The sequence below is a fragment of the Diachasma alloeum genome, unplaced genomic scaffold (assembly GCF_001412515.2).
Source record: "Diachasma alloeum isolate Michigan unplaced genomic scaffold, Dall2.0 Dall_scaffold_00650, whole genome shotgun sequence".
In the NCBI taxonomy this organism is placed as follows: Eukaryota; Metazoa; Arthropoda; class Insecta; order Hymenoptera; family Braconidae; genus Diachasma; species Diachasma alloeum.
Window position 1 is genome coordinate 148,512 of NW_021680782.1, and position 9,164 is coordinate 157,675.

The window sequence follows — 9,164 nt, forward strand, 5'->3', positions numbered from 1 at the left end:
CGTGCCGGGCCTGGGCGAGGTGAATGGATCAGTAATGGTTCAGAATCCGTGCTCGGTCCCGTGCTTTGGCCTCCTGCGGTAGTGTTTCTCGATCAAGGATCGATCTTTCTTGAGATCGATTTATGAAGGGTCGATATTCGATTTTTCGGATCGATCCTTTTAAGTCGATTAAGTGGTCGGATCGATCATTTTCTTTCGAGATCGATCAGTGTTTGGTCTCCACTCGTCGAAAAAACTAAAATTAAAAGAAATTAAATTAAGTGGAACAATCGGAAGCTTTCATTAATGAAAATAAAGTCTTAAGAAATTCACGTCATCATTCGATAGATATAGTCTAAACGGTCGAAAATCTAGGTGATACTGAATAGTGTTTTAACCTCTAAATCAGGGTTTTAACCTCTAAATCAGGTAATTATCTGTCTGGGAGAAACTTGTTGGAACAAGTAATCATGGAAAATATTACTGTAACAGGTGTGTATGTGGCAATAAGAATTTGATACAACTTCGAAATGCTCTAGAAATTTTATTAATAATTTCATTTCATAATTTCAGCACATGCTCAAGGGTCGAGGAGAAATTTCTCGATTTATCTCCAGATAAACATGCAGGATCCTTACCGAATTGACTGATTGAATTTGAATCTTTATTTTCGTCTATTGAGTATGACCTTATCATTTGTAATACGATTTTACATGAAGTCCGAAATGATTGAATCATGCAATTTAAAAAATAATTTCAGATGAGAGAGGTTTCGTGGAAAAATTCCTTCGTGATTTGATTGACAGCGGTCGCGTGATAAACACTGATAATGAAATTGAAATATTCTATCGTTCTATCGATGGGATTTCTTAGTAAGTGTTTGGAATTAATTGCTGATGATTTATAAGATTATTTCTGAAATGATAATTTTTTCTCGTTCTTCAGTGAGCCTGTGAGCTTGATGGCTTGAAATCGAAGGAGGAACAATGACAAAACTCAACTGAGCTCGACTGATTTGTCAGTGTGATTTTACAAATCTAAGAATGAATATATCCTAACATTACAAATCTAACAATAAATATCTCCTATCACTTGAAACTTTGTAGATTTGTGATCGATTATTTACGTCAACGTCCCTTTTTCAAATTTTTCCCTCATTATACCTTTCCCAAACCCCAACGCCATCTTAACGTGCATATTTTGGCGCGTTTTGTCACCTAGAAGAGAGTCAGCAGAGTTTTGTTTGATGTTAAACTGTTTTTACCATCATGAAGTGTATAAAAGCTAGTAAGTTATTCCATATTATTCATCCAATTATTTATTAAGATCGTTGGAACAATGAAAAAAATACTAATAAAGCGTATGAATTGAAAAATTGCCACTTGGATCGATGTACCGGTGAAACTAACCTAGAAATGTCCTCAAATACGTATTGAATCATATTGAATGGTTTTGCTCCGCATTCTCACCCTAAATCTTGAAATTCGAGGATATTTAATGACTCAATAATCATTACTATTTTTCGGAAAGATCTTCTGAAAGATCATTCAATGTTTACTTCAGTATCAACCATGGGGACGCATTCTCTGTCGATGGAATTGATTACAAAAGTTATATGAAGATAACACGTGAGTTTGACATCCAGAAAAATCGTCAAATTGTGCATATTTGCAATTGGAAAAGTAAAATCATTTTTTTTCTCACAGAAAATAAATCTGACGCCGTAGATTTCTGTATGGAGCTGATCAGAGATGGAAGCATTACCTTAGATGATGGAAGGATCGATCAGATTGATATGAGTACTAATTGCGGCATAAATTAGTGAGTAATAGAGGTTTTGGCTGCTAAGAATCAGTTTGCATAACAACGACTCTTATGTTATCCACGAATGTTAATTGACCTGTTGCAAATTGGGAAATAAACTATAAATGTTTCAAAAATGTATGCATGTTTCAGCGTGGAGATATGCAATTATGCAAATGAGGACGACTTGGAAGATGATGCAGCACACGTGAATATATCTGATGAACAACACATTCCAGCCAGTAAAGTACAGAAAGACACAAATGTCCAAGCCCAGCCCTCAACATCGAAAAATTCCTCGGTCGAACCCAGCAATGACAAACGTGATGAACTCCTTTTCAATACTAGTTCCCATCAGCAGCATCCAAAAACTCCTGAAAATTATGCAATAAAACTACAACGATTCAAGTTCAGTGGTAACGACCTCAGTAAACTATCCAAAGAAAGTACGTATCATTAGATTTTCATTTTAATTGCCTAATTAACTCAATAACGTATCACCATTGAATCCTCAATTCATGCATGATAGGTATAAATCCTCCTAAGGCACGATCAGGCACTCCTCATGTGGAAATGAAAGGAAATCGGTGGGTTAATGGACTTTCATCATTTTCATTGTCTCTTTTTCAATTGTGAACGATATCTGTTAAATACTTCTTCATAACTTCAAATTTCGCTGCATTCCTACAATAGACAAATTCCAATAAAACCGTCGAAACCTAAAAGAAGTGGTGTTTGGGATTTTTTTATAAAAACAAAAGGTGGAGCAGAGTGTCGTCTATGTTTAAATGAGATCAAGAATCATGGGAACACTACAAACTTGATGAGACACTTGACTAACCATCATAATAACGCTGACATCAATGCCTTGAATGCACTTGCACGAACTCGAGTAATCTATCTCTGATATTTTTATTTTTTATTCAAAGTTGTCAATTTTTTTCAACTTATTCTATAAAATCCGTTCTTCTTCTAGAAACAAAAGGAAGTCAACAATAATAAAACAACTGATAATTCTGATAAATCCAAACAATCTCCAGAACGTCCATCATCGCGGGCTGAACATCAGCAACAAGTAATTCCCAATTACATGATTACAATGACTGAAAATGGATGATTTCAAAAATGATTTTTATTCGATAATGACTGATAATCGTTCTAGGAGTTCGACTCAGCCTCAGGACCATCTAACAATATGAATTATCTTCCAGAGAATCCCCTCACACAGCCCCGTATCGATAAAACATTTGGTAAAATTACAGCATTCAAAGGTATGGTTTATAGATCTATGAAGTCAGTATCGAATCTGTAATACACACAAGTTAATTTTTCACATCTTTCCAAATATTGAATTATCTTGATAATGATTGAATCACGGAGAAAATCGCATGACCCCATCTTTCCTGGAAAAAATCATAAAATCATAAATTTGCGAGATAAATGAGCAATTGATAAAACTAGCACAGTGTAATGCGACTGAATTTTATTCCATTGTCTATTCTCTTCCAGACGAATGCCAAATTAAATGGTGTTATGAATTATTTCAGAAGGTGGAGCACAAGCTGCTAAAATTAAGAATGCTATGGTGTATATGATGGCGAAAGATGACTTGCCACTATCGGCCACGGAGAAGGAAGGGTTTCGTTATCTCATGAGTGTCGTGGCTCCAAATTATGAAGTACCAAAGAAGACATCGATAACGAGAGCCACAGAAGAAAAGTACAAAGTTCTGAGTGGGATTGTGAAGAGCAAACTGGCCAAAGTAGAGAATTTGACTTTAACTACCGATATATGGACTGAGACCATGTCGACAAGAGGATTTCTAGGTCTAACGATTCATTTTCTGGAGAATGGCAAAATGTCATATATTGAATTAGATACAATAGAGCTGGATGAGAATCGCAAAGCTCCCTATCTCTCCAAGATGTTTGAAGAATTTCTGTTGAAATGGAATATTTCCAAAGACAAAATTACAACAGTAGTAACTGATGGAGGTACAAACATAGTAAAAGCAGTTAAAGATACATTTGGGGAGCATAAGCACATAACGTGCTTTGCCCACAAATTGAATGTAGCTATTTCTAATGTTATCACTGCAAACAAGGCACTGAGTTCAATAGTTACTAAAACTAAAGAGATTCTGACATATTGCAAGAGATCAACCACTGCTGCCGACGAGCTTCGCAAGGCCCAGGATGATGACAACACTTTGCGACTAGTTCAAGACGTCCCCACGCGTTGGAATTCAACATTTTACATGCTGTGTCGTTTCGAGAAATTATCAGCCACTGTCAGTTCTATTCTCTTGAAATTACGAGGTTCTCCACCTATGTTAGATTCAGACGAGATGGCCATCGTGAGGGATGCTATTAACGTATTGAGACACGCAGAGACCCTTACAAAGGAATTCAGTGGAGCCAAATACGCGACAACTAGTCGAGTGATACCTGCTATGTTCTGCTTCAGGGAGTGTCTGGCGGTAGTGCAGAACGAAACATCGATGGGGAAGAGTCTTCAAAAAGAGCTAATGGCAGAGCTGGATAAAAAATTCTCTGACCTAGACAAACTGCCCTTTTTGACCATTACTATTCTACTGGATCCACGGTACAAAAGAATGTACTTTCCTTCTCCTTTGATGTGCTCCAGTCTGCTGAGAACGGTGCATAGTATGATATCAGCTGAAACTAATGCTCCTGAGGACGAGTCTATTACTAATGACGAATCTGAGGCTACCAATAGCAGTGATGATTTGTGGACGCACCATCGAGATAGGATTCTTCATCAGAAAAGATACGCTCAAGAGGCTTCTTCAGACGATTTGAATATTGACATGATGCAGTTCCTGAACAAGCCTAATCTGATGAATATTGATCCAATAAATTTTTGGATGCATCACAAAGAAAACACACCAGCATTAGGACGCATTGTCCTGAAATATTTGTCAACAGTTGCCACATCAGTACCTTGTGAAAGACTCTTCTCATTGGCCTCGAATATCATCACAGAAAAACGGAATCGTTTGAGTGCAGAGCATCTCTCAAATCTGATTTTCCTGAAATCCCTTGATCGCCAGAATTGGCACCTATCATAAAAGACTATTGTTCGTTTTGTTTTTTCCTCATCGCACAAATTCTATAACGTATTAATATTTATAAAAAGTAAAAATCATCATAATGTTAAATAATTTATACTGTCATGAAGCTGAGTCACTTGAGTTCGTGAGATTTATACGAAGTTATAATTAGAATAATGGTGAATGATTGAAAGTATTTTTGTTGGTGAGTAGATTATCCTTTCATCGGAGGAATGCTGTGATGTTTTATAATTGATGTGGAGTGATATTTATTGGGGTGTTGAATATAATCGATTTCAAGTACTGTGGTTAGTGAGATTTCTTCTATTTCACAAATTCTCTGATGTTCTGTAGTTTAAATGAAGTTAGAATCATAATAATGTTGAATTTGTTATGTCCGGAACTAAGTGGTCGGGAAACCACGTTTAATTTAAAAATCAAATTACGCCTCCGAAGTCCCAATATCAAAAATAGTTTGAGTCAGAGTGATGCTCATAGACTCGTTCCCGAAATGTTGAGTAGTTTTTCTTGATTTTATTCAGGTGACCTTTATTACCTTAAGCCTAATTTCTATTCTCTCGTTTTGAGATGCGAGGGAATTTATGAGAAATTAGGGAGTTTTGGAAAGAAATTGAATAGACGAAATTTATGCTGAAATGTACCTTTTCTATATTCTTGATCCTTTTGTTTTACAATTTAGAGTTTTGTATTATTTTACAAATTTATAAAAGTTAACACTGTATTCAGAGATAATTTAAAATGGTTTGCTTTATGAGCAGAATGATTTTAAATTGAATACAGAAAATTTTTGATGAAATTAAAGGAAAGTTGACAGTTTTATTTGGCTGTTTTACTTACAGTTGGTGCGTTGGATTTTACAGTTTGTTAATCCAACGTCTCGGTTGATGTGGTTTTAAGTTTTGATTAGATCCGTAATTTATACGTGATTTTAAGCTATTATTGATTTTTAATTCTTATCTGAATTTTAATTGATTTTAATTTAAGCGGTGAAGACCAATGTTTTGGCAAACATTCACTGCGGTTTAAATAACGCGGCTATACAGAATATGATGTAAATTCTCTATAACGAATTAGGATGTTAGTAGTATCACTTGTCAAGAATGTTTGTAACGGATATTTAAACTAATTTACGACACGCACAAAGTCTTAGAACGTTTGGAGCCGCGAATGCTCTATAGAAAATGCCGTGTGAAATCGTTCAGAGAATCCGGCGCCAAATGTCGTAGCGCAAAACTCTGTTGTTATAATTTTAGGTTTTTGTCTAAATAACGACCAATCCTGAACTTCGTCGGAGGGCAGGCGGCGATCGAACGCGTATTGGAACCACCGGGATTACGAAGGGAAAAACACGTTTTGGAAGTCAATGTTTCGACACGTTCCTCACGCTATATAGTTTAACCCAAAATCCGGAGCCGTGACTGTGGTCCGATTTTGTTAGAAGAACGAGAATTAATTCGGTTATTAAGACGGTTAGTTAGGGAAACTGAAGGTTTCTGCAGGTTATCCGCGACTGAGGCTTGATTGTTAAAAATGATAGCCGTTGAATTTTATTAGGGCGTTGGCCGGGGTTTTGGTGGGAGTGAAATTTGTAGTTGGGGGAAGAATTTTGAGGTGGCATGAGGGTCACGTGGTTTTGTAAATTTTGCGGATTAAGGGAAAATTTCTTTGGACGTTCAATCGACGTGTTGCCATCGAAATTCCGGGGCTGATGACCTTTGCCATTCAGCACTTTTAACTTAGCGTTCGGGCGTTTTAACGTGTTTTAGGAATAAAATAATAATTTATTTTGAGTATGGGAAATTTATAAAAATTTGAAAATTATTTAAGACGGATATTACAAATTATTCATATGAGGGTAACTGAGTACTTTCGTTTGTGAAATATAGATATGATATGATAAGTTCAATTTTTTTTTCATCTGATACTGGACGGAATAAGTATCCAAATTTCATTTTTGTCTCATTTTTCTTCCAAGTTTCATTTTTGTTCCATTTGTTTACGATAGATATTGTACTCAATAAATCTTCGTTTTATGTCTGTTCCTGGATATTGATGTTTTATTCTTGCTTCCAAATGAAAGGTTTTTTTGTAGATTTTTTCATACTCCTTCAAACTTGAAAAGATAATTTATTGTGATTTTTTATTTATTTTGGGGGAGATAGCAGGAGAAAAAATCGAATGATCGATCTTCTATGGATCGAGTTTTTAGGGCTCGATCCGATCTAGAATCGATCCTCTATGAGCCGATTCGGATCGATCCGAAAAATCGATCTTTTTTGGAAGATCGAGAAACACTATCCTGCGGATCTTCCTTGCTGCGAGGCTTCTGTGATGCTTCACCGTGTTGCAGTCGTTCTCTTCGGCCGCCATTCAACGCTCAGCTCAGAACTGGCACGGACTAGGGGTATCCGACTGTCTAATTGAAACAAAGCATTGCGATGGTCCTCGCGGGTGTTGACGCAATGTGATTTCTGCCCAGTGCTCTGAATTTCAACGTGAAGAAATTCAAGCGAGCGCGGGTAAACGGCGGGAGTAACTATGACTCTCTTGTCGGAGACGGACGCCTAATGTGTGCTCTCGTGCCTTTCGCAGTCTTTTGTGCAATTAAAGTGGTCTGATTAAACTAAAAAGTATATTAGAATGTTCGCCTTGTCGAACCGGTGATTTTGATATAATTAATTAGTCGATTAATTAATTGTACAGCCACTAATTAGTGAATTTGGCAGTTAAGTGCTTGCCGTGGGACATGGACTTATGTGTTGTTTTTGGCCTAGCTCGTTTCTCGTGTTTCGATCTAGAGACCTAGAAATTATCGCAAAGTGTTTGTCTCGCTGAGTGCTTCAATTTGATATAATTATTGACCTGACTAATTATGCGTACAACCAGTAATTAGTGTCTTTTTCAGTTCAGTGCGTGGCTTGGCAATGACTTGAGCATTATTTCACCTCCGCCATCTTTGTGACATAAGCATTAGATCTTCGTGCGTGGCGCCTTCTAGCGAAAGTCTCGTTACCTTATGCAACATTATCTTCTCAGTGCTTCTCAGTGCTTCTGTTTTATCAAGTGACACTTTTTATCGACCTGCAGTCAGTTACCCGAGGCTGGTTGTTTGGATCGCTTCAGCGCCATCTGGTGGCCAACCGAGGCCCCGAAGCGGCACCTTAACATCCTGAATTACCATCCGCGGCCAGGTTACCCTGCCACGTGAAGGACTTACCAAACGTGGCACCCGAAGGCATCGACGGATGTTTCGCCCTACTAGTCCCGCGGGCTACAAGGGTATTCCAACTAACGCCATTTGAATTTTCCTGTGTTACCGGCACATGAAACATATCTACTCCGCACAAGGCTTTTTCAAAACTTTCATATTTAATTCAAATAATCCTCTCAAATCATCTCCATAATCCATCAGTGTAATATTCCCCTGGTTTCTTTAATTTTATTTAGTGATTAGAGCAGTCTTTTATCTCTTTTTTCAAATTATTAGGTGATTCTGTTGATGGTGGATAATTTGATGCCATTAATGGTAATATGACTTTTGACTCTATGAATGTTGGTTGTCCATCACCACATCAGTGAGTGACTTTGTGCTTGTGACCAGTGGCTCGTGACTCTTGCCTCTCACAAGTTGTTCTTTGTGTCTTTTGTTTATTGCTCCCCGAGATCAGTGTCTCCTCAGTCGAGAGGTGTAGGAGCCTGTCTCCTAGGTGACCCTCACCTGGTATTGAGTCACGGCCCCCCCCTAAACCCCCTCCCAAATCAAAAGGTCTCCTTCAGCGTAGTGGTCAGACCGAACCCTCAGCTCCCGCGGATCAGAGGGATCTGGACGATTACTTTGTTGATCTGACAAGGAATGTTCCGCCTATTGCAACCCCAAAGCAACACGGTGCTTCACAACGCAGGCTCAGTTTCCACAAGGACAGCCCCGGTATGAGCGATCTCAAGGATAAAGAGCAGAAAGACAATGTGGCAAATTCGGCGCCGCACTTCAGAACAATACCACTGGAACCCCCAGAGAAAAAACAAAAGGTCACGTAAGGCGTCTAGCTCACTCCCAGCTCTCGAGAGGGAGGAGGACTTGCCGCTTGACTACGCGGATTTGGATCGAATGACGGACGAGATGGACGCTCACTGGCAAAGAGTCAAACTAGAGTTTGACAGGACGAACCTCAACGATAACGACATCCCGGGTCTCCCGACCATCGTCTCAGCCATGGAATTCTACAAACTGACTGCTGAAAAATTGATGCAGGCCTACACAGTCATTGCTGTTCGTACTGTGAAAACT

General features: G+C 38.2%; 1 protein-coding gene across 1 annotated transcript; it reads left to right on the top strand.

Annotated features, from left to right (window-relative positions):
• Positions 1–1,594: 1,594 nt before the first annotated feature.
• LOC107043971 (zinc finger BED domain-containing protein 1-like) lies at positions 1,595–8,914 on the top strand. The gene is made up of 8 exons (XM_015265698.1): positions 1,595–1,607; positions 1,686–1,800; positions 1,936–2,228; positions 2,544–2,674; positions 2,759–2,857; positions 2,945–3,053; positions 3,330–4,799; positions 8,643–8,914. Exons 1-8 carry the CDS (start codon positions 1,595–1,597, stop codon positions 8,912–8,914), a joined length of 2,502 nt encoding a protein of 833 aa, XP_015121184.1.
• Positions 8,915–9,164: the final 250 nt, after the last annotated feature.

Excerpts from the sequence above, each read along its gene's own strand:
- LOC107043971 (XM_015265698.1), top strand. Across the intron at positions 1,801-1,935 it reads ACTAATTGCGGCATAAATTA|CGTGGAGATATGCAATTATG; the intron begins GTGAGTAATAGA and ends TGCATGTTTCAG. Across the intron at positions 3,054-3,329 it reads TAAAATTACAGCATTCAAAG|AAGGTGGAGCACAAGCTGCT; the intron begins GTATGGTTTATA and ends GAATTATTTCAG.